Source organism: Scyliorhinus torazame, chromosome 15 (assembly GCF_047496885.1).
Source record: "Scyliorhinus torazame isolate Kashiwa2021f chromosome 15, sScyTor2.1, whole genome shotgun sequence".
NCBI lineage: Eukaryota > Metazoa > Chordata > Chondrichthyes > Carcharhiniformes > Scyliorhinidae > Scyliorhinus > Scyliorhinus torazame.
The window spans coordinates 97,142,264-97,164,974 of record NC_092721.1 but is presented as its reverse complement, the minus strand read 5'-3'; the positions used below and the strand labels follow the sequence as shown (position 1 = coordinate 97,164,974).

Sequence of the window (22,711 nt, the reverse complement as noted above, 5' to 3'; positions counted from 1 at the left end):
CCTTGGTGTGAAGGGTCTCTGACAATGCTGTCTGCCTTCCTGAGGCAGCGGGAGATGTAGGCAGAATCATAGAATTTGCAGGAGGCCATTCGGCCCAGCGAGTCTGCACCAGCCCTTGGAAAGAGCACTGTACCTAACCCATACCTCCGCCCTATCCATGAAACCCCACCTAACTTTTTGTTGGACACCAAGGACAAGTTAGCATTGCCAGTACACCTAACCTGCACATCTTTGGACTGTGGGAGGAAACCGGAGAACCCGGAGGAAACCCACAGGGGGAACATGCAGACTCTGCACAGACAGTGACCCAAGCCAGGAATCAAACCTGGGATCCTGGAGCTGGAAGAAATTGTGCGAACCACTGTGCTACCGTGCTGCCCCTCAATGGGAGGGTAGCAAGCATGTGTGATGCGTTGGGCTGAGTTCACCACACTGCAGTTTCTTGCGATCATGGGCCGAGCAGTTGCCATACCAAGCTGTAATGCAGCCGGATAGGATGCTCTCTATGGCATATCTGTTGAGGTTTGAGAGAGTTGATGCAGACATGTCGAATTTCTTCAGCTTCCGTAGGAAGTAGAGACGTTGTTGGGCTTTCTTGACTGTTGTATCAACATGAGTGGACCAGGACAGAGTTTTGATGATGGTGACCCCCAGGAACTTAAAGCTCCACTTCGGAGCTATTGATGTAGACGGGTGTGTGTTGCGCTACGCTTCCTGAAGTCGATGATCAGTTCCTTGGTCTTTCCGACATTTAGAGAGAGGTAGTTTTCGGTACACCATGCAACAAAGTGATTTATCTCCCTTCTGCAGTCGGATTCATCGTTGTTCGAGATAGACCCACCAATACTGGGTTACAGGGACAGGGTGAAGGTGTGGGCTTAGATAGGGTGATCTTTACATGGGCCTGTGCAGACTTGATGGGCTGAATGGCCTCTTTCTGCACTGTAAATTCTATGAAGTAGCTTTGCTTTAAAAAAACTGATTACATTTCAGTTCTTTCGTCATCTCAGAGCTCACAAGTAAAAGGAAAAGATGTATACCAGGTAATCCCCTGATAAGCACCGAGTGGCAATGATTCCTCAACAGGAAGTGGAGTATTAATAATGGAGACAGGACAAAAACACCAACTTTTTTCCATAACTACCCTTCATCTCCAATGCACCCAAAAAACCTTCGAGCCATCTTTTACGCAAAACCTAACATTTAAATGCCATTCTATTCCAAAACCTTACCATCGATAGTCTAAAATCCCCCCAAATTATAATCAGTCATATATACTATCATTATTTTCCTGCACCACAGCAGTTCAAATTTAAAAAGGACCACATTCTGAATTGTCTGTAATTATTTTAAGATTAGGACTTCCGGTGGCGGCCATGGTGCGAGTGGTCGCACACAGGGCAGCTCCTGCTCAAAGGCATAGAAAGAGCACATTTTACCAAATATTGAGTGTAATTTCAAAAAGGTGTAGCTGAAGGTCGAAGTAGTTTCCCCCAGGAGTGGTATGTCTGCTAGCTACCAAGCCCGGCAGAAGATAGTGAGAGGTCTTGTCAAAAGGTTGGAGGAAACCTGTGGCGCAGCAGCAGAGGGCTGCTGCAAGGTGGAAAGCCCCAGATGGAGCAGTTGATGGCTTTCGTTAAGAAGGAATTCCACCAGCAGAGGAACGAAATGCGGGAGGATCGCTCAAAGGCCATCGAAGGAGCTGTGGCACCCCTGAAGAGTTCGATTGAACGGTGCTTGGAGGTTTATAATAGACATAGAATTTACAGTGCAGAAGGAGGCCATTCGGCCCATCGGGTCTGCACCGGCTCTTGGAAAGAGCACCCCACCCAAGTCCAAGTCCAAGCACTCCACCCTATCCCCATAACCCAGTGACCCCACCCAGCACTAAGGGCAATTTTGGACACTAAGGGCAATTTAGCTTGGCCAATCCACCTAACCTGCACATCTTTGGACTGTGGGAGGAAACCGGCGCACATGCAGACACGGGGAGAACGTGCAGACTCCGCACAGACAGTGACCCAGCGGGGAATCGAACCTGGGACCCTGGAGCTGTGAAGCAATTGTGCTAACCACCATGCTACCGTGCTGCAGGGTGCAGGGGTTGCAGATTCGAGAGATCGAAGGAGTGATCTCGGACCACAGCGATCGTGTGGTAGCACTGGAGGCAGAGGTGGGGCTCTTAGGAGACCTTCTGCAAAACATTGAATGCAAAAGGTGGAGGAGCAGGAGAACACCTCGAGAAGATAGAACCTGCGAATATTGGGCCTGCCTGAAGGAGTGGAAGGTGCGATGCCACGAGGTACGTCTCGAATATGCTGGCAGGGCTGGTGGCAGAGGGGGCACTAGATAAAGCCTCTGAAGTGCACAGAGCGCATAGGTCCCTGAGGCAGAAGACTAGAGCTAGGGAGCCGCCGTGGGCAGTGATCGTGAGGCTCCACATATTTGTGGAGAAAGAGAAGATCTTGCGTTGGGACAGAGAGAAGCGCACCCGCGAATGGGAGGGGAACAAGGTCTGAATATATCAAGACATTGGAGCGGAGTTGGCTAAACGGAGGGCAGTGTTCAACAAGGCCAAGGCAGTGCTGTACTGGCAGCGGATCAGGCTTGGGGTGCAGTACCAGTACCCGGCCAAATTATGGGTAACGTTTGAAAGGCCAGGAATATTACTTCGAGGCCCCAGAAGTGGCTGAGAACTTCATCAAGGAGTATAAACTGGGGGAGAACTCGGTGGACAATGTTTGGGAACCGGGATGCTGGTATTTTGTAATGGTCGGGAATATGTTTGAAGTGGGGGTTGGGGTTGGGGGAATTTCATTCCCTCCGGTTTGGAGGGGGTCCTTTTTTTGGATTTGATGTTTACAGTTGGGATTGTAAGGGATGGTCGGGGCGAAATGTTTATCTGGGGATGAATGTTCCCACCTCTTCCCTCTTCCTCTTCCCTTCCCTTCCCTTCCCTCCCCCCCAAAATCCTATTTTACGGGGCTGTTTGTGTTTAATGTTGGTTTGTTTGCTTTCGGGGGAGGTGACTTGGAGTTCAGAATGAGTCTTTCTTTGGGTGCGGGAGGCAAGGTCAGCAGGGATCCTTGTTCCCTGATCTGACGAGGGAGCGGAGGGGAGGTCATTGGGAGGAGCCATTGGTTAGGGGCTGCCACACTAGCAAGTAATGCTGGCGAACAGTAGTGAGGTGGGGGAGAAGGCCGAGGGGGGAGGTTGACGCGACGTGGCGGGGGCGAGGGATGGGCTAGGTACAGGGTGGAATTAATGGGGCTGGAGTTAAGTGGGGAAGACGCCGGACGCGGACGGTAGAGGGGAATGGAGGTGTAAGCCTCTGGTAAGGTTGGTAACATGGAACTTCCAGGGACAATGCACCGGTTAAAAGATGGCAGATGTTCGTGCACCTCAGGAGCTTTAAAATGGAGGTGGTATTTTTGCAGGAGACACATCTCCGCGTGATGGACCAGGTTAGGTTAAGGAAGGGGTGGGTCGGGCAGGTTTTCCACTCTAGGTTTGATTCAAATCGAGGGGAGTGGCCATTTTAAGGAGCAAGAAAATGGGATTTGAGAGTGCGAAGGAGGTGAGGGATCTGGGTGGGAGATGTGGGATTGAGTGGAGTATTGGAAGGGACACTGGTGGTGTTGGTAAAGGTGTATGCACCAAATTGAGACAGTGTGGGTTTGTGGCAGCGATTCTGTATTTGGCCACGCAACAGTTGCTCATGGGAGGAGATTTTAATTGTGTCCTAGAGCTGAGGGTGGATAGGTCGAGACCCAGGTCGATAGGTAGGGCACGAATGACAAAGGAGCTGGGAGGGTTTATGGAAAAGATGGGTATGGTCAATCCATGGTGCCTTCGGAATCCAGGGGGAAGGGAGTATTCTTTTTTTCACATGTTTATATAAGGTGTATTCAAGGATTGATTATCTTGTGGTGAACCGGGAGATTTGGGTCAGGATGGAGGGAGCAGAGTACATAAGGCTAGTTATTTCAGACCATGCACTCCACTAGCTGGAGATTCAGCTTCGACTGGGACGAGAGCAGAAGCCGGGGTGGAGGTTTGATTTGGGGTTGCTGGCGGATTGAGGCTTTTATGACAAGGTGTGGGAGGCGATTAAGGAGTATGTGGAGTTGAATCAGAACGGGAAAGTATCGGCGGACATTTTTTGGGAAGCGCTGAAGGCAGTGGTCGGGTGGGGAGGGGGGAGAGAAAAAGAGAGAATTATCTTGTTCAAGGCTCACGTGAATAGGGAAAGCAGTGAGGAATATGACCGCCTAATGAGCGAGATAGCGGAGGTGGACAGGGAGTATTCAAGGCTGCCCGCCAAGGAGGGATTGGAGAGGAGGAAAGATCTGCAGGCCAGTATGGCTGGTTGACAACGGGGAGGGCGGTAGGGATGAAATAGGAGTCTGGGGAGAAGGTAAGTCGCATGCTGGCGCACCAGTTGCGGAGTCAGGTCGCAACCAGGGAAATAGTGAGGATATGGACGGTGGCTAGGGATGTGGTGAAGGAGCTGTGGACGATAAATGAGGCATTCAGGGAATAGTACCAGGGATTGTGCATGGCAGACTGGAGTGGGGGGTGGGGGAGGAGAAAGAAGAGGCAGACATGGGACAGTTTCTGGATAAGCTGGAGTTTCCCCAGTTGGAGGAGCCCTTGGGGCTGAGGGAAGTGCTGGATAGTATTAGGGGTAGGAAATCCGAGAAGACCCTGGGGCCAATGGGTATTCGGCGGAATTTTATAACGAGTTCGTAATGGATTTGGCACCACATCTTTTGGGGGCGTTTAATGAAGCGTTGGAGAAGGAGGAGCTGCCGGAGACAATGACGCAGGCAGTTATTATGTAAATCCCGAAAAAGGGGAAGGACCCGGTGGAATGTGTATCGTATAGGCCCATATCACTGTTGAACACGGATGTGAAAGTATTGGCTAAGTTGTCGACAGGGAGAATGGAGGATTACATCCCGGAGATGGTTGCAGAGGGTCAAACAGGCTTCGTAAAAGGCAAGCAGCTCGCGAGTGATATAAGGTTGTTGAACTTAGTTATGAATTCGTCAGGAGCCCTGGTACCCGAGGTAGTGGTTTCCATGGACGCAGAGAAATCATCTGACCAGGTGGAATGGCGGTACTTGTTAGAGGTTCTGGGCTGAGATTTGTGGCATGGGTGCGGTTGCTGTATGTGGCACCAAGGGAGAGTGTGTGGACGTATGATATGAGCTTGCAAAGCTTAGAATTAACAGGGCTACGAGCTGGGGTGCCCGCTGTTGTTTGCACTGGCCAGAGCCTTTGGTGATGGCGCTGAGGGGTTCGGCTGAGTAGCAGGGGATCGTGAGAGGACAGAGGGCACATCGGGTGTCCATCTATGCCGACAACCTATTATTGTATGCTTTGGGCCTGCTGGAGAGCATGGGAAGGATTATGGGCCTGCTGGGGAGTTCTCGGGGTATAAGATGAATGTAGGAAAAAGTGAGGTTTTCCCGGTGAACGAGCTGCAACAGCGAGCAAATTTAGGGGGGGGGGGGGGGGAAAGAGAGAGAGAGAGAGAGAGAGAGAGAGAGAGAGAGAGAGAGAGAGAGAGAGATTGCCATTTAAGGTGATGAGAGATAGGTTCAGATATTTGGGATTCAGGTAGCGAGGGAATGGATGGGGCTCCATAATCTGCCGAGGTTCCTGTTTATTTTTCAGAAACTCCTGATCTTTATGCAAAGGCCTTTTTTCGGACTTTGTATGGGTGGGGGAGAAGGTGCCGAGGGTCAGGAGGACCTTGCTGTAGAGGCAGCGGGGGGGGGGGGGGTGTTGGCTTTTCCAAACTTGCTTTGTTATTATTAGGCGGCAAATGTGGAAAAGGTGCGGCGATGGTGGGAAGGAGAAGGAATTTTGTAGGGGATCCAGCTTAAGGACCATGGTGACGGCAGTGTTGGCAATGGCACCGTGTAGGTATTCAGGAGCCTGGTGGTGCAGTCCATGGTGAAGATTTGGAATCAATTGAGGAGGCATTTTAGGGTGGAGGGGATATCGGTGTTAACACCGATTTGCAAGAATCATGTGTTTGAGTCGGGGGGGCGGGGAGGGGGGAAAGAGGGAGGATGGATAGTGTATACAGGAGGTGGAGGGAAGTGGGGTTGGTCAAGGTGAGGGATCTGTATTTGAAGGACGGGTTTGGCAGTTTGGAGGAGCTAAGGAAGAGGGAACAGTTCCCGAGGGAGTGAGTTTGGGTAACTGCAGGTTAGGGACTTTGCGCAAAAGGTCTGGAAGGACTTCCTTAGGTTACCGAGGTATCCTCTGCTGGAGCGACTGTTGCTTCCAGATGTGGAAGGGGAGGGTAGAATTGGGAATATATACAGGTGGCTGGGGGAGCAGGGAGGCAAGCGGGTGGTGAAAATCAAGGAAAAATGGGAAGGGGAGTTGTGAGGAGAGATCAATTGGGGAGAATGGAGTGAGGCACTGCATCGGGTAAACGGGACCTCCCTGTGCGCAAGGATGAGCCCGAAACAGTTTAAAGTGGTACACAGGGTACATATGACTCGGGCGACAATGAGTGGGTTCTTCCAAGGGGTGGCAAATGAGTGAGAGAGATGTGGGCCGGGGCCAGCGAATCACACACAAATTCCGTGGTTGTGAAAAATTGGAGAGATACTGGGTGTGTGTGTGCGCAGTCCAAGCAAGGATAGTTGGGTGGTGCCGATATTTGGGGGTTTCGGAGAAGCCGGAGCTCATGGAGAAGAGGAAGACCAATGACGTGGCCTTCACCTGATTGTCCGGCGGTGCGTTTTACTGGAGTGGTGGTCGACATCGCCACAGAGGGTAGAGGCATGGTTGGGTGACCTGTATGACCTCCTGCGGTTGGAAAAGATAAAATGAGTTAAGGGGCTCAACAGAGGGGTTTGAGAAAAGGTGGGGGATATTCGTGACCGTGTTTGAGGAGCTGTTCGTCGCCGGAGGGTGGGGTAGGGTGAAAAGGGGGGAAAAGTTGTAGAAACTGTATATTGCTGGGAAGTATGTTTCTTCAGGGTATTTATGTGCTGTAACCTGTTTTGACACACGTTTGTAATAAAATTCATTGAAAAAAAATTTGGGGGAAGATTATTTGCCATCTGGCTTGAAAGGTTTTCTCCGCTATAGACAGATAAAATATCCAAATGTTGCGCAGTCATACTTCCACAACACAGTACGGATGTGAGTAAGCAGCTCGTGTTGAAATTTTAAATCTCCAAATCACAATAAATGCCCCCTTTAGTGTATCAATGGGATAGTCTTCTTGATGTAATGTAATCCCAGCTGGTGACAATTCAAACTAAATCAAAGGTTAACTCAAGTGTTGGAATGTCACAGATGAACAGAGAAAAAGAATGCAATCTTCACTTCAGATCAGCCACCACTCACATTACTAGAATAACAAATGTCCTTTCTACCCTGCCTCTGATTCCTCGTATTATTGTGCATCTTGACTATTGCAGATCCATATATCACTACACTCTTCTGCATCCAGTCAATGTCACTTTTTAGTTACCACCTTTTCATGACAACTAGGGATGGCCAATAATTTACAATCAATGCCCATATATGGGAATTCATATAGGTTGTTTTCTCTTGCTGTTTAGGGGAAGAACATACACAACATTGCCTAGTGAGATTGCCCAGTGATATCGATTAGTTAAAATTAGCTCTCAGGAACATTAATATCTGAAAACTTGACAGATATTTAGAGCTATTTTGATGACAAGTCCTGAGCAAATGACCATAAGCAATTGCTGTTCCCAGAGTGGCAGAATGACTAATATGCTAACTGACAGACTAATAGAGAAGAACATTTTTGATCTTGAGTTTTTTGAAGTACCAGAAAATTGTAGGCTTCAATGCGCTGCTTTGCACCATCTATTTTCAGTAGACAAGACTGGAACTTCAGGCATGTTTTCAAAAAGACCTTTTAAACCTGTCAAAGGCACAGGAACTTCAGGGATGTTTTCAAAAAGACCTTTTAAACCTGTCAAAGGCACAGGATTCTAAAAAAATGTTGCAATCATTTATCATGCAAAATATTGCCCGGTCTTGATATTTTTGTTTTGCACATCTACAACTATATTACCTACAAATAAATAATAGCTTTATTTACCCTGTGCACGTTCCAGATATTTAAAATGGTAGCGCAAGATCAATTGTTGCCCTATCCAATTCACATCATGCGTAAGAATGCCGATTTCAGACATACAAGAATCAACCAATGGAAATATATATATTTTTTTTAAAATAAATTTAGTACCCAATTCATTTTTTCCAATTTAAGGGGCAATTTAGCATGTTCAATCCACCTACCTTGCACATCTTTGTGTTGTGGGTGCGAAACTCACGCAAACACGGGGAGAATGTGCAAACTCCAGACAGTGACCCAGAGCCAGGATAGAACCTGGGACCTCAGCTCCGTGAGACTGCAATGCTAACCACTGAGCTGCCCTGGAAATATATATTTTTGCTTAAATCAGAATTAAAAGTAAGAATTCACCCCCAATATCTCTGAAACCACTCATGATAAAAAGTTCACCCAATTTTTGGGAAAGCAGAGATAATCAAATCGCAGTACTTAATCACTCTAGACCAGTGATCGTAAACATATTTAAGCTGGAACACAATAAAATGCAAGTTCTAGTGGCTAACATGCTATTATCAACACAATGCAGCACTTGGTAAATTTGGGTTTCTTCTGTGGCCCCACTGCAAACTCTCAGCAATCAGAAGAGGGAGAAATTAATCAAATAAAAGTACATTTTTGAATAAATTGCAATTAGAAAAGAGTTTAATTTTGTACCAATTTACTTAATTATTAGTTGTGTTAAGGCTCAAACTGTGACCAGATATTGAAAATAGTGCCCTTGCATTTAATTTCTCCTTTGAAAATATTTAAGACTCCATCAGCACAGTTATGTTTTGTCCCACAAAGGTTTATCACTATTGAACTTCCAGACTGTCATGAGGTTAAGAAGTAAACGAGTTCAAATCAAACAGCAAAATAATGAAAATATTTCAGTGACATCTAAAAGAAACTTACCACAATATTCAAGAAATCAGAGAAATCAGTAGTGCGTCTCTTGCAGCAAGACCAACCCTATGGGACATAAAAACATTGCAAGTTATGTAATAGAATGCAAGAAATAGTTATTTTTGCTAAATTTAAAAACATTTCAGTAGTGATCATGACATTTTATAGGATTGTGGTATAAGTTGATAACAATGGATAGATGATTTAAACCATTTCATTCCTTCCCTTTGTTTCAGAAGAATGCCACATTTAAATAGACATGCAAAATATTGATCTCAGGTGGAAAAACCTTAAACCATACATAATAAATATAACTTTTGCTACATTGAGTAATGTTGGTCCTGATGTTTCAAACATAACTGCAATAGTATTTAAAATGGGAACTACTGTCCGATGAGTTACTTTCAACCTTAAATATATCCACTGAATGGCATCTTCAACTTGCATTGCATCTTTTAGTTTGAACTTTTTGGGAGGAGTTATACTTCAACACTTAGTAACTACATTTTCATGCGCACTAATTCCAGATATCAGAATCAAAGCATGGAATTTCCCAAAGCCAACAAGTTACACCAAAATTATATGGGAAAGTAACGTGCATTTTGCCACCTGCAATATAAATAAAAAATCTGATGATGCTGGAATGTAAGTTCTGTAAAAAACGATCATGATTTAAATGTAACCAATGTGACCCATAAACTAGGTGGAGGGAAATGGCAGAACATGAAGTGGCACCTCCACTGCCTTCACTACAGTAAGAAGTGGAAATGCCGACGTTGGACTGGGGTGAGCACAGTAAGAAGTCTTACAACACCAGGTTAAAGTCCAACAGGTTTGTTTCAAATCACTAGCTTTTGGAGCACTGCTCCTTCCTCAGGTGAATGAAGAGGTAGATTCCAGATACATTTATATAGACAAATATAGACATTATACACCAGATACATCGATGACGTTTTTTTCCTTTGGACCCACGGTGTAGAATCACTGAAACGACTACACAATGACATCAATAAACGACTACATAATGACATCCCACCATCAGACTCACCATGGACTACTGTCCAGAATAGGTTGCATTCTTGGACACACTCACCTCCATCAAGGACGGTCACCTCAGCACTTTGCTTTACCGCAATATCACGGATAACCTCACGATGCTCCACTTCTCCAGCTTCCACCCTAAACACATTAAAGAAGCCATCCCCTTTGGCCAAGCACTCCACATACACAGGATCTGCTCAGACGAGGAGGAGCATTACAGACATCTAGACGCTGAAAGATGCCCTCGTACGAACAGGATATGGCGCTCAACTCATTGATCGACAGTTTCGTGTCACAGCAGAAAACCGCACCGACCTCCTCAGAAGATAAACACGGGACATAACTGACAGAATACCCTTCGTCGTCCAGTACTTCCCCGGAGCGGAGAAACGATGACATCTTCTTTGCAGCCTTCAACACGTCATCAATGAAGACGAACATCTTGCCAAGGTCATCCCTACACCCCACTACTTGCCTTCAAACAACTGCACAACTTCAAATAAATCATTGTTTGCAGCAAACTACCCAGTCTTCAGAACAGCGACCACAACACCACACAACCCTGCCATGGCAATCACTGCAAGACATGCCAGATCATCGACATGGGTACCACGATTACACGTGAGAACGCCACTCACCAGGTACGCGGTACATACTTGTGCGACTCGACCAATGTTGTCTACCTCATGCGCTGCAGGAAAGGATGTCCCAAAGTGCGGTACATTGGCAAGACCATGCAGATGCTGCGACAACGGATGAACAGACATCGCGCGACAGTCACCAGGCAGGAATGTTCCCTTCCAGTCGGGGAACATTTCAGCAGTCGAGGACATTAGGACGCGCGACAACGCAGAATCGCCGAGCAGAAACTTATAGCCAAGTTCCGCACACGAGTACGGCCTCAACCGGGAACCTGGATTTATGTCGCATTACATTCGCCTCCCGCCAGCTGGCCTGGGCTTGCGAAATCCTACCAACTGTCTTGGCTTGAGACAATTCACACCTCTTTAACCTGGGGGGTTGCCCCTCTCTCTGGCTCTGTAAAGACTTAATTACCTGCAAATGCTCGCATTAAAAGTATCGTCTTGCATCTTTGACTTTGTCTCTATAAATTGTCATGTGAGAGTACCTTTAAGAACTGGATATTTAAGCAATGTACCTTTAAGAAAACAGTGATGTCATAAAGTGGGGGAGCTCAGCTCAGTTCAGCCATTTTGAAGTTTCAGTTTTGAAAAGTGCCTGGCTGGTTTTGCTGAGAGCAGTTTAAAAGTGCCTGGCTGTTTTGCTGTGAGCTGCTTAAAAGGAGAAAGCCAGTTTGAGACAGCAGCTTGAGAAGTTCTGGTTTGCTGTGATCTGCTTGAAGGGAGAAAGCCAGTTTGAAAAAGCAGCTTGGGTGTGTGTTTCCAGAGAGCTGCAGGAAGAAAGCAAGGTGCTGGAGCTGAAGTCAACCAAGCATATATATCTCTGCCATAAAACAAAAAATATATATTAACTGTGACTGGTGTATTACTGTTTTGAAGGTTTGAAGCCTTTTGGATGTTTGAAGGAACATTTTGAGGGATTATTTAGTGGTGTATTATTTTCAGGGTTATCTTTGAAGGGGTGTTAAGGGATCCAATGTTTATTTAAAAGGTTACGTTGAGTTCATACAATAAGCATTGTTTTGTGTTTTAAAACGTGTCCATAATTGTAATATCACACCTGGGAAACAAGCCGTGTGCTAGGGAAAGCAACAAATACATTAAAGGGAGAGGTTGGTTGTACGCCATGATACATTTTGGGGTTCTGAAAACACCTCGCCCCATAACAAAATGTTTCTGGTTAGTAATGGTTATAACAATGGCTGTGTGCACAACTTAGTTACACCAACTTAATCTTCATTTAGATTGGGCAACTCAAATTTGTATTAATAACCTGAGGAGTGAAGTAAGTGGAATACATTTAAGATAGTTTCCTAGATCAGTACTTCAAAGAACCAACTAGACAACAAGCTGTTTAAGGTGTGCAACGAGACAGGAATTATTGATAACCTTGTATTAACACAGCTTTCAAGGAACAGTAGTCATAACATAATAGAATTTTATAATGCGTTTGAGTACATTTTAGCTGAAAGTAGTGTCTTAAATCTGAACAAAGTTAGCTGTCTATTACTGAAAAGAGATACTTCTTCATTCACCTGAGAAAGGAACAGTGCTCCGAAAGCTAGCGATTTGAAACAAACCTGTTGGACTTTAATCTGATGTTGTAAGACATCTTACTGTTCAGTACAGCATAGCTGGTTATTACATTAAAAATAACACTTGCTGCTATGCCTCATTCAGCAGCTTGACAAATTCTTGATTTCTCTCAAGAAATTGGGATGTAATTTTTATAAAAGGGAACATTTGTACAGGGTCATCCATACGTTGAAAAATGCACTCTAAAAAGCAATTTGCTTAAGACAGTCGAGTTTTCAACGGTCTCTTCATTTTTGGGCAAACTGAGATAGCAGACAGGCTATTGCTGCTTGCCAGGATTTTACTAAATTTTATCGTTCCATTCTCTGAGACAGGAATCCACTCATTCCCACATTCCCCACAATCAGACTACAATCCAAAAGGTCCAAATTCAGTAAGACCGTGACCCAGGATCATGGAACACAGGTGAAAGCGTGAGTGCAGATGGCTGAGAAGCAGAAGGAAGAACACCTTGGCCTTGAGGCTTTGCAAGAACTGGCTACTGTCAGAGTAAGACTGTGGATCAAAAATCAAATGGAAGGACAGCAGGGAAAATGCCTACTGCTTTCTGTGGCTGAAGGAACATCAGTATTCCAGAAATTATGATAGAAGAGGCAAAATCGATTTCTCTCCTGAGGCGTAAGTTGCAGTACCTCCTTTCCTGGAGTTGTATGCCATGAGAAGAGACCTTACACAGTCCATCACCTTGCTTCTTGGAATCTCCAGTCCACTATTTCTCACCTTTATATAGTCTTGCAGAATTTGTTTTACCATTATTATTAAATTAATTTTTATTGCTGTTATTATATTTTGTATGTTTTGATATTACTCATTAAGTCAAAAAATTAAATTGCCCCTTAGTGTCCCAAGATGTGCTCTTTAGGTGCGGTTGCAGGGATGGGGGAATGGGCCTAAGTAGGGTGCTCTTTCGAATGGTTGGTGTAGACGTGAAGGGCTGAATGACCTCCATCTGCACTTTAGGGATTGGATGTATTCTATGCTCTGCCTGATTTGAATATCTAATAGAACCCAATTTTATCATCACTTCAGTTGACTTTTTAAAGAAAATTGCAAACTTTCATTTAAGTGAAGTAGCCAACATTTCAATTTAGGCAGCCAACATATACTATTCAATTCTTAAAACAGAAAATTATAGGAAACAGATTTCTTACCTTCAATGCGTCATGAAACACAGGTGAACCAGGGTGATAGGTGCAGGCATTTTCTAAAAAAAAAAAATCAATTGTTTTACCCATTAAATTGAGCTATTTCAAGGAAAAGAATTATTACAGAACTAGTGGAACTCACATGGCATTGATCATGGTAATTCACTAACGACTTGCATTTATTTAGCACCTTTAATATAGTAAAACATCCCAAAGCTTCACAGAAAATATCAGATTTTGTTTGAAAATTTGATACATCACATAAGGAAATATTAGGACAAGTCAAAGTGCTATTCTTAAAGAGTGTTTTCATATGGATAGAGTGAGAGTGCGAGGTAGCGAGCTGTAAAGCTTGAGGGGGCCAATTCCCGAGATTAGGAGCTAGGTGACAGAAGGCATGGCTGCCAATGGTGAAGCAGTGAAAACTGGAGATCGGCAAGATGTCAGTGCAGAGATCTTGAAAGGAGTGCAGTGATCTTGGGAGGATTGCAGGAGTGTAGGAGAGGATAAAGAGGGATTTGAAAACAAGTAGGAGTATCGTGTAGTTAAAGCATTGCCAGACTGGGAGCCTGCCAGACTGGGAGCCAACAACCTAAGTCAGAGTACAGGGTGGTGCAACAATGTTATATCATCGAATGCTATCGTGTTCCTTCAAATCAAGAGTTAACAGATTCAGATGGAAGTTCTATTGTTATTTTAGGTAGGGATCTTTGAAGATTAAAACAAATTACTTTTAGAAGTTGCAGATCAGAGGAGTTGCAGATCAGAAGCACCAAGTATTTAAATATTTTTGATACAGCTGTAAAACACTTACTTTCATACTAAAGGCATTTCAGGAATCACTTGAGGTAGGAAGGGTCCCAGAGGATTGGGAAATGGCTAATGCAACATCCCTGTTTAAGAAGGGAGGGAGGCAGAAGACAGGAAATGATAGACGGTTAGTCGGACTTCAGCTGTTGTTAAGATTTGACCGTCTATTATTAAGGATGAGATTGCGGAATACTTATATATGGATTCGTCAAGGAGAGGTCATGCCTGACAAAGGTGTTAGAATTCTTTGTGGAGGTAATGAGAAAGTTAGACAAAGGAGAACCAGTGGACGTGATCGATTTGGATTTCCAGAAGGCCTTTGACAAGATGCCTTACTAGATGACAAGGCTGCTAAATAAGATAAGAGCCCATGGTGTTATGGGGAAAAATACTAGCATGGATAGAGAATTGGCTGACAGCAGAAGCAGAGAGTGGGAATAAAGGGGTCTTTTTCAGGATGGCATCCGGTGACTAGTGGTAATCCACAGGGGTTAGTGTTGGAATCACAGCTATTCACGATGTACATAATGATCTGGAAGAAGGAACTGAGGGCATTGCTGCCAAGTTTGCAGATGAAAATGAAAACCGCTTATTGTCACAAGTAGGCTTCAAATGAAGTTACTGTGAAAAGCCCCTAGTCGCCACATTCCGGCGCCTGTTCGGGGAGGCTGGTACGGGAATTGAACCGTGCTGCTGGCCTGCCTTGGTCTGCTTTCAAAGCCAGCGATTCAGCCCAGTGTGTTAAACCAGCCCCTTGATGTAGAGGGATAGGTTGTGTTGAGGAAGCAGAGCTGCAGAAGGACCTGGATAGGCTAGGAGACTGTGGGCAAAGTGGTAGATGGAATACAAATGTAGAAAGGTGTGAGGTTATGCACGTGGTAGGAAGAATAGAGACTATTTTCTAAAATCGGGAAAGGCTTCGGAAATCAGAAACACAAAGGGACTTAGGAGTTCTAGTTCAGGATTCTCTTAACGTTAACATACACTTCTAATATGTAGTTGATCAACCGCTGTCGAACTGCCCTCTTCACCCTATCCCTGTGGGTCCTGTTATGATATCATCTCTCTCCTGATCATTGCCTTCCATTACTCCCAGGTTGCGGAGGATAGACTACCCCGTTATGGTTGCAGCTCAGTTACCGATGGCCAGTGCCATCTTTTTACAAAAAGCCTAGTCAGCGAGGAGAGCAGTCTCCAATCTCCACGGGGGAGGGGGGCACCTGAGGCCTGACCTGCCTCCAACCTCACATCCACATAATGTACTATTGCTAAATATTCAGCCCCCACTACCCCTGGAAGTACCGATTTCCCCATCATAAAAGTCCATTTGGGAGTACATCCTGTGAACACACAAGAATGAGAACTCCTTCTCCCTCTGGTGGCTGAACCTCCAAGGGTCTAACCTCCACCCCCCATCTGTTGCATGAAAACAATCAGCCATTTCACCATTCCTGATCTTGCGCACGACCTGGGACTTGACTTGTCCACCCTCCAGTCTAGGACACAGTTGAAGTCACCCCCTATGATCAGTTGGGAGTCAAGGTCAGGGACCGTCGCCAATGTTTTCCACATAAACACTGCATCATCCCAGTTGGAGGCATGCATGTTCACCAGTACCACCGGAACACCCACCAAAGCCCCACTCACAGTCATATAATGTCCCCCACAGGCCCAGCACCGTGTTGGTCACTGTAAAGGTTACCCAGGTATTAAACAAGATTGCCACACCTCTTGCTCTCATGTCAAACTTAGTCGATAAGCTGCCTACCCAGTTCTTCCATACCCTCATCTGATCCTTCGCCCACAAATGTGTCTCTTGCAAAAAGATTACATCAACCCTCAGGCTTTTCAAGTGGGAGAAGACTTGGGATATTTTGATTGGACCATTAAGCCTCCTCATGTTCTAGGTGCCCATCCTGACAAAGGGGGGGGGGGGGGGAGGGGAGGGGAGGGTCCCTGCACCCGCCCCCCCCTTTTAGGTCAGCCATAATCACTTTGAGAACATGCCAGTGCATGCCTGGCCTTTTTCCTCAGTCCATCCAAGATGGCCAACGCCACCACCCTAATTCAATCCATCCATCCATGAAACTTGTGGGACCAGCATTCTATCCTCCACGCTTAGAGTACCCAGCCACCCCACTTCAATCGGACAGGCAGTCCCCTCCTCTGCAGGGCCCTCCCCCAGTGCACCAAGAAACAAGCCAGTCCCAGCACGCTTGTTTGGAGAGGGGAGCGACAACTCTGCCAGACCCCCCCCCCCCCCCCCCACAGGGGACCCGTTGTGACCCCCTCCCTTCATATTACTCCCATTTACCAGCATGATAGCCTGGAAACGAAGCCCAACAACCCCAACCTAAATGATCCCCAACAGCCCTGTACCCCCACTCTTCCCATTTAAAGTCACCCATGTTGGAAGAGCAATGAAATAGAAACCCAAAGAGGAGTTCCAAACCCCCTTCGCCCAGATGGATTAACCCTGATACTTGTAGGGTCTAGCCTTGTAACTCCAAACAGCAAAAGCAAACAAGACCTCTAAAAGATTATATAATATATATTATATTATAAACAGCAAAAACCAACGAGACCTACAAGAGAAATAAAACAAACATGTAGATATTCCTGAATAAAGAACATCCATGACATTGCCCTTCCGCTCAGTTCTCTCCCAGTCCATTCTTCTGTACAAAGTCGTTCGCTTCTTTCGGCATTATAGTTTATCGTCTCCTCTTACATAAATGGTCTCTGTCTTTGCAAGTGACCCAAAGTGCCGCCAGGTGCAACATCCTAATCGAATTTTACTTTTTGAATCGCACCATTTTGGCCTCATTAAATTCAGGTTGGCCCCAATGTCCCAGTACATACGAATAGAGTGTCCCTCCCAGTCGCAGGTCTGCGTGGTCTTCGCCCATCTTTTAATACGTTTCTTGACCTGGAGCTTTGTGGAGTCTGACTATGACAGCCTGAGGCGATTTCCTGGGTCATGGCTTCTGGCGAAGCGACTGGTGGATCCGGTCCAACTCGGGTGGTGGGGGTTCAGTGAAGACCACCTCCCTGACCAGCTTGGAGATGTACTCGGTCGGGCTCTTACCTTCTGTGCCCTCTGGTAGCCCAGATAGCCCGATTATCTTAAGGTTCTGGCAGCGAGATCGTTTTTTATGGTCAACTCTGGACTTCCAAGATTTTTTGGGTTGCCGCCAACATAGTTATTTTGTCCTCGAACAAGGCAATTCGTCCAGTTATTTTGTCCTCTAACAAGGCAATTCGTCCATCCAGTTCCATGACTGTCCTCTCCATTTGCTGCCTGCTACTCCAGTCACCGTTCCAACCGGTCCATCGACCCATGGGGGGGGGGGGGGGCGCAGGGCTGCTTCGATAGTGTTTCCACACCCAACAGCAGGTCCTCCTGAACTGCATTTCTGTGATTTTGAAGATCCACCACAATAAACTTCACCACGGACTGGGATGGTGACGGCGGCTCTGCACACTCTGCCATGTTCGACTTCGCTCTGCCACGTGGGTCCACTGACTTAGACGCCGGCATTTTACTTTATTTTTATTCCATTGCTTTATTTTTATTCCATTTCCATCTCGTCTGGTCGCCCACCAACATCCCAACCAGCAGAGTAATTGTCGAGTATCAGATTTATCTCATTTTTTTGGGATGATGTTCTTTCCACTTTATAGGCCTTGCACATCTGATTTATCTATAGATTTGTTCATTTTTCTTGTCTCTTATTTGTTTGACTGTAGGATATTGTCAATTGGAGAATATTCCATCGTACTCCTGACTTGTACCTTGTAGATTGTGGAGGTACCTCAGGGAGTCAGCTGAGTTACTCACCGCCAAAATCTCAGTCTCTGACCTACACCTGCAGCACAGTATTTCTATGACTATTCCAGTTAGGTTTCTGGTCCATGGTAACCCCAAGGTTGGAGATAGTGGAAGATTCAGCGATGGTGAGGCTACTGAATGTCAAGGGAGTTAATTAGATTCTCTCTTGAAGATGCCATTGCCTGGCACTTGTGACAGGAATGTTACTCATCAGTCAAGTATTGAATGTTGTCCAGGTTGCAAGTGGACATTGACTGCTTCAGGAGCCACAAATGTTACTGAACATTGCTTAATCATCAGCAAACACCTCTATTCTAATCCTATATAAGAATCACTTATTGTCACAAGTAGGCTTCAATGAAGTTACAGTGAAAAGCCCCCAGTCGCCACATTCCAGCACCTGTTCGGGGAGGATGGTATGGGAATTGAACCCGCGTTGCTGCCATTGTTCTGCATTACAAGCCAGCTGTATAGCCCACTGTGCTAAACCAGCCCCTTAATGAGAGAGGTCATGGTTGGGCCTTGGAGAATACCCTGAAAAGCTTCTGCAGCAATTTTCTGGGGCTGAGATAATTGACCCGCAACAACCACAACCTTCTTCTGTTGTGCAGGCTGTGACTCCAATAGCCTCTTGATTCCCATCGACTTCCAAGTTTGTCAGGACTCATTGATGTCACATTTGGTGAAATGTTCCTTTGATATCAAGGCCAGTCAGTTTCACCTACCCTCATGAATTAAGCTCATTTTTCCGCCTTTGGACTAAGGCAGTAATTAATGTATAGAGTAAATTAGTGAAACCCAAAATAAGCACTTACTACAGTTTTAGTGTTGCTCAATAGCAGCCAACTTCGATCATAGAATATCATAGAATTTACAGTGCAGAAGGAGGCCATTCGGCCCATCGAGTCCGCACCAGCTCCCGGAAAGAGCACCCTACCCAAACCCACATCTCCACCCTATCCCCACAACCCAGTTACCCCACCCAACACTAAGGGCAATTTTGGACACTAAGGGCAATTTAGCATGGCCAATCCACCTAACCTGCACATCTTTGGACTGTGGGAGGAAACGGGAGCGCCCGGAGTAAACCCACGCACACACGGGGAGAACATGCGGACTCCGCACAGACAGCGAACCAAGCCGGGAATCGAACCTGGAGCTGTGAAGCAATTGTGCTAACCACCATGCTACCGACTTCACTGATGATTGAGGTGACTGGTGAGACAGTAGTTGGATTTCTCCTGCCTTGTGGACAGGACAGGACAGTCAATTTTCCACACTATCTGGAGAATGGCAAGTGTTGCAGCTATATCTTTGCTGTACAAGTGAAGCAGCCAGTGGGTCACTGAACCAGGGGCATTCGGATGTAATTCAGTGTCCGTTTTTCAGTACCCATTTCACAAATGAAACGAAAAGGTGTAAAATATACATAAACAACTCCCAACTAAATGCAGATATATAATTCTTAATGACTGACAAGAGTACAAAACCCCAAGATTGAATATAAATCACACATAGCGACCAGAGTTAAACCGCAATTTAAAACCAAGACTAAATGCAGTTCTGATTTACTTTGACCATCAATATTAGAAACGTGAAGATGAACGGAAGCGAACGAAAAAAGGGAGCCGGGCCCTCACCAGCTCATACTCGGCACCGAAGACGAGTTAGTCCGGCTCCCGGCTCAAACCTGATAGCTGGCGCTGCGCCATCGTCTTACCGTCGCTCTTTTGATCGGGATCAAAACGTTGTCCGCAGCCTTTGTTGTAACACAAGAGAGACATTTCTCGACAGAAAACTGTCAGAGCGAATCTTAAAGCAGCCCGAACGCCTCTTCCACACTCGCTGCCCGAGCAGCTCCCGCCCACACAGCCGCTTCCCCTTCGGCAATCTCCGGAAATTCTCGGCCCCTTCCGCACTCCTTCTCGAACATTCCAGCTGGCTCTCGGCTGGCCGGCCGAGGGTCGCGCGTGCGCAGAGAGCCCGCACTCTTCCAGAACCTTGTGTTGAGCGGGAAAGATTCCCCCATTCATCAGCTCGTCGTGACTCTTGAGTATAGCACTGCCACTGATAGTTATGACAAATAGCAGCACTCTCAGTACTAATTTTAATGGGTGCAGTTTGTTTAGATTGGGGCCTCAGCTTTGGAGAAACTAAATTCGGGATAAGACGATTTCGTCCATGGAGACGGATCCCATTGAAAAAGTACTACCACAGAAACATAGCCAAAACCCAACAAGAATGGTTCCGATTCAAATGGCAATGATGTGTGGGAACAAGTAGTTGATTACTGGATTCTGTATTTTTTAATTTTAAAGGTATTGTTTTAAAGTTCTACATGCTAGCCACACACATCTCAGTTAACTGAACAAAAGGGGCCATGATTCTGTTCACAGACCACAGATTGAAGACATGGTCAACAGGCATTTTAGTAAGGGTAGGAAAATTAAAGATGGGGCGAGAATGTGGAGATGGCAGCGTTGGACTGGGGAAGGAACAGTAAGAAGTCTTACAACACCAGGTTAAAGTCCAATAGGTTTGTTTCAAATCACTAGCTTTCGGAGGTGAATGGATTCAATCACCCGAGGAAGGAGCTGTGCTCCGAAAGCTAGTGATTTGAAACAAATCTGTTGGACTTTAACATGGTGTTGGGAGAATTTGAAAGACAGTGATGGTGTTATTGGGTTGAATTGCTTAAAATGTAATGGACTGTGAGGATAGCTAGACATCTGAGTGACATCACCTGGTAAAAGGGCAGACTCATGGCAGGTGAAATTAATGCAGAGAATTGTGAATTGCTGCATTTCAGAATGAAGAGAAACAAGAAATGATTTTAAATGGAATGGAGAAACTGCAACCTGAGTTCAAATACACAATTTTTTAAAGGTTGCAGAATGACATGGCTGTTAAAACAGCATACTAAATTTTATAAACAGGTACACAATACACAGGCAAGGAAGTTATGCTAAACTTTTATAAATCACTGGTTACACCTCAGAGCATTGTGATCAATTCTAACCACCACACTTTAGGAAAGCTGTTAGAGGCTTGTAAAGGGGCAGCGGAATGATGCTTGGAAAAGATGCAGAGGAATGAAGCTAAGGATGTAGGGGCTCAGTTCTGTGCAGCGATTAGAGAACCTTGGATTGTTTTCCATTCTGTGACTGCTGGTAGAAGCAGATTAAAGAGAAACTTTCAAAACTGCCGAAAGAAAAATTGCTAAGGCTATGGGGAAACACAAGGAGAGTGCAGCTAATTCAATATCACTTTTAAAGAACCAGGAATGGCACAGTGGGTTTAATTGTCCTCTTCTGTGTTGTATGATTCTATAAATAATTAAAAGTGAAGTGATGATAGATTAAATATTGAAAACCATGCTCAATGAAAATGCATGGGAAAGACAGGGAAACAAGTCATAGTGAAAACGTTGACAAGGTAGCCAGCTTGATTCGGCACCCTGTCCATTACCTTTCATTTTCTCTGCCACTGGCACACAGTGGCAGCAGTATGTACCATCTGCAGATGCACTGCAGCAATTTATCAGGCTTCTTCCACAGCACCTTCCCAAACCAGTGACTTCTACCACCTACAAGAACAAGGACAGAAGATGTGGAGATGCCGGCGTTGGACTGGGGTGAGCACAGTACGAAGTCTTACAACACCAGGTTAAAGTCCAACAGGTTTGTTTCGATGTCACTAGCTTTCAGAACGCTGCTCCTTCCTCAGGTGAATGAAGAGGTATGTTCCAGAAACACATATATAGACAAATTCAAAGATGCCAAACAATGCTTGGAATGCGACCCTGAGCAGGTGATTAAATCTTTACAGATCCAGAGATGGGGTAACCTCAGGTTAAAGAGATGTGAATTGTATCAAGCCAGGACAGTTGGTAGGATTTTGCAGGCCAGATGGTGGGGAATGAATGTAATGCGACATGAATCCCAGGTCCCGGTTGAGGCCGCACTCATGTGTGAGGAACTTGGCTATAAGTTTCTGCTCGGCGATTCTGCGTTGTCGCGCGTCCTGAAGGCCGCCTTGGAGAACGCTTACCCGGAGGTCAGAGGCTGAATGCCCTTGACTGCTGAAGTGTTCCCCGACTGGAAGGGAACATTCCTGCCTGGTGATTGTTGCGCGATGTCCGTTCCTTCGTTGTCGCAGCGTCTGCATGGTCTCGCCAATGTACCACGCTTCGGGACATCCTTTCCTGCAGCGTATGAGGTAGACAACGTTGGCCGAGTCGCACGAGTATGTACCACGTACCTGGTGGGTGATGTTCTCACGTGTAATAGTGGTATCCATGTCGATGATCTGGCACGCCTTGCAGAGATTGCCATGGCAGGGTTGTGTGGTGTCGTGGTCACTGTTCTGAAGACTGGGTAGTTTGCTGCAAACAATGGTTTGTTTGAGGTTGCGCGGTTGTTTGAAGGCAAGTAGTGGGGGTGTGGGGATGACCTTGGCAAGATGTTCATCGTCATCAATGACGTGTTGAAGGCTGTGAAGAAGATGACGTAGTTTCTCCGCTCCGGGGAAGTACTGGACGACGAAGGGTATTCTGTCGGTTGTGTCCCATGTTTGTCTTCTGAGGAGGTCGGTGCGGTTTTTCGTTGTGGCGCGT

At 45.8% G+C, this 22,711-nt stretch overlaps 1 protein-coding gene across 1 annotated transcript in view; it reads right to left on the bottom strand.

Moving 5' to 3' along the window:
- The window catches only part of LOC140391697 (cysteine and histidine-rich domain-containing protein 1-like), a 65,130-nt gene extending 45,135 nt beyond the window's left edge, over positions 1–19,995 (bottom strand). Inside the window, exons 1-3 of the mRNA XM_072476458.1 lie at positions 19,817–19,995; positions 13,461–13,513; positions 9,041–9,097 (exon numbers count right to left, since the gene is read on the bottom strand). Of these exons, the coding sequence (XP_072332559.1) occupies positions 9,041–9,097; positions 13,461–13,513; positions 19,817–19,880 (174 nt within the window). The 5' untranslated portion in view covers positions 19,881–19,995. The remainder of the gene's footprint in view (positions 1–9,040; positions 9,098–13,460; positions 13,514–19,816) is intronic.
- Positions 19,996–22,711: the final 2,716 nt, after the last annotated feature.